At 59.7% G+C, this 1,917-nt stretch overlaps 1 protein-coding gene across 1 annotated transcript; it reads right to left on the bottom strand.

Annotated features, from left to right (window-relative positions):
* Positions 1 to 366: 366 nt before the first annotated feature.
* LOC108552173 (uncharacterized) lies at positions 367 to 1,068 on the bottom strand. Its single transcript, XM_017906589.1, has one exon. It carries the CDS (start codon positions 1,066 to 1,068, stop codon positions 367 to 369), a length of 702 nt encoding a protein of 233 aa, XP_017762078.1.
* Positions 1,069 to 1,917: the final 849 nt, after the last annotated feature.

The raw sequence follows: 1,917 nt of genomic DNA, 5'->3' as shown, positions 1-1,917 counted from the left end.
GCGGCCAATCCACTGGTCGCTCGCAACGCCTGGGCAGCCAATCCTGTTGCTGAACGCATGCGCTACAGAGCCCTCCAATGCGCCGACATCTTCTCGCGAGCCGGCGGCCAATCCCGTGCCGGCTTCGCTAGACCTGGCAGCCAATGGGCGCTCTCCCTCGTCGTCCGGCGCCGTAACGGCGTGCAATGTCTGCTTCCACAAGTTTCACAAGTTTCACAAATTTGTTCACTATGGTCACCGTGCCGTAATCCAGCATGCGAGTGCCCCGGCCACTAACACCCACACACTAGAGGAACCACTCGGCACTGCCACACGTGCCCGATAACACTTTGTTCCGCAATTAAATCCGTCGACAGGCGGGGAGCGTCACAGACTCCACTCCTCCGGGCCTTCAGCAGTTGGGCCCTGTCCAGTGGAGGGTTTCGCGGCGGGTGACCTCGCTTGCCCGCCTCCCAACCTGTGCTCCGCCGGTCGTCCAAGGTTCGCGCAGACCGGGCACTTGTGAGCCAGCGTCTTGCACAGTTTTTCGCTGTGATCCCCGGCTCTGCATCTAAAGCACAGGGCACTCCGGTCCACATTGTTCGGGCAGCATTGCCGAGCATGCCCGAACTCCAAGCACATGTAGCATTGGAGCTTCCTTGGTGCGAGCACTTCGACTTTCGCGGAGACCTCAGCCCACCAAGATACGCCCGGTCTCCATGACATTGCGGGCCGCTGTGAGTGGGGGCACCTCACCCACAGCGAGTCCAGGTAGGAAGGGGATGGCCGGATGTCCTCAGCCTTGACCTCCGTAGCGAGGCAGCCTCCAGCCTTGGCCAAAGTCGTGCCTACCTCGCAGGGCGTGATTCCTCGAGCCTCTTCACTCGTAACTCCACAGTCCTTAGTGGACTGGGTAACTTTGGTTCCTGTTCCTTCCAGGATTTCGCCCATCCTTGTCGCCAGAACCCTGGCCTTCTGGCCTTCCGGGCCGCCAACCTCGAGTAGCAGGCCGCCATTCACGGCGCGCCTCGGTCGGAGTTCCTCAATTCCCATTTCAGACAGGCTGATCTTCGCCCTGGCCGTGGCCATGACCTCGGCGTACGATGTAGTCGCGACCGGTGGAAGTGTCACTGTCACTGCAGCCTTTGAGGGTGGTCGTGTGAGGACAGGGGTCGGCACCTTTCCCGGCCGCTGCTTTCGCAGGCGCTTCTGAAGTGCGTCTGCCAGCTGGGGTTTGGGCAACCCCACTTTGGCGGCGGTTCGCGCTTCTATCTTTAACCTTATCTTTAATGCGCGACCTCCGGCCTAGAACTTCGGTCCAGGCAAGTTCCGTCCCGTCCACGGCCAGCGTCGGCGTCGCAGCCGGGAGAGTGGCTGCACTTCCCTTCACTTCCTTAGGCTTTGCCGCCGCCTTGGAGCGGTTGCTTGCCTACATAGCCGACTGAATCGATGCCGCTTTGGTAGGCAGCTTTTCCTAAGGCCGTCTGCTGGCCGCCAGTTTGTCGTCAATGAGGAGGCTTATCTTCTCAAGGAGGGCCTCCTCATTGTATATGACCTCCTTATCCTTGTCCTTGGGGTGATTTGCTGGCGCCCCCCGCCGTTTGTTATCCCCAAGGGACTGACGCTCCCTCAGAGTGGCAACCTCGGCTTGGAGCGCCGCAATCTCCAAGCTCTGGCGCCGCAGCTCCGCATTCGTGGCTTTCAGGGCTTCGGCATCCTGGCTCTCCGTTCTTTTCTGTAGTTCTATAAAGTCCACCTCCGTTCTCCTGGAGACCATTCGCAGGGACTTGACGAAGGTCCCCTTCAAGTTTCTAGAGGTGTCCGCCACTTTTTCCACGGTCTTCATATCCTCTAAGATTTGAGCCGCTATATCCGCTGTGGTCATGTGGTGGAACTCGACCACAAGATCCTCCACCGAGGGGAGAGAACGTTTGGTCC

The sequence above is a fragment of the Eufriesea mexicana genome, unplaced genomic scaffold, assembly GCF_001483705.2.
Source record: "Eufriesea mexicana isolate 0111107269 unplaced genomic scaffold, ASM148370v2 scaffold5726, whole genome shotgun sequence".
Taxonomy (NCBI): Eukaryota; Metazoa; Arthropoda; class Insecta; order Hymenoptera; family Apidae; genus Eufriesea; species Eufriesea mexicana.
Note: the sequence above shows the minus strand (reverse complement) of the source record. Positions and strands in the feature narration are given on the sequence as shown.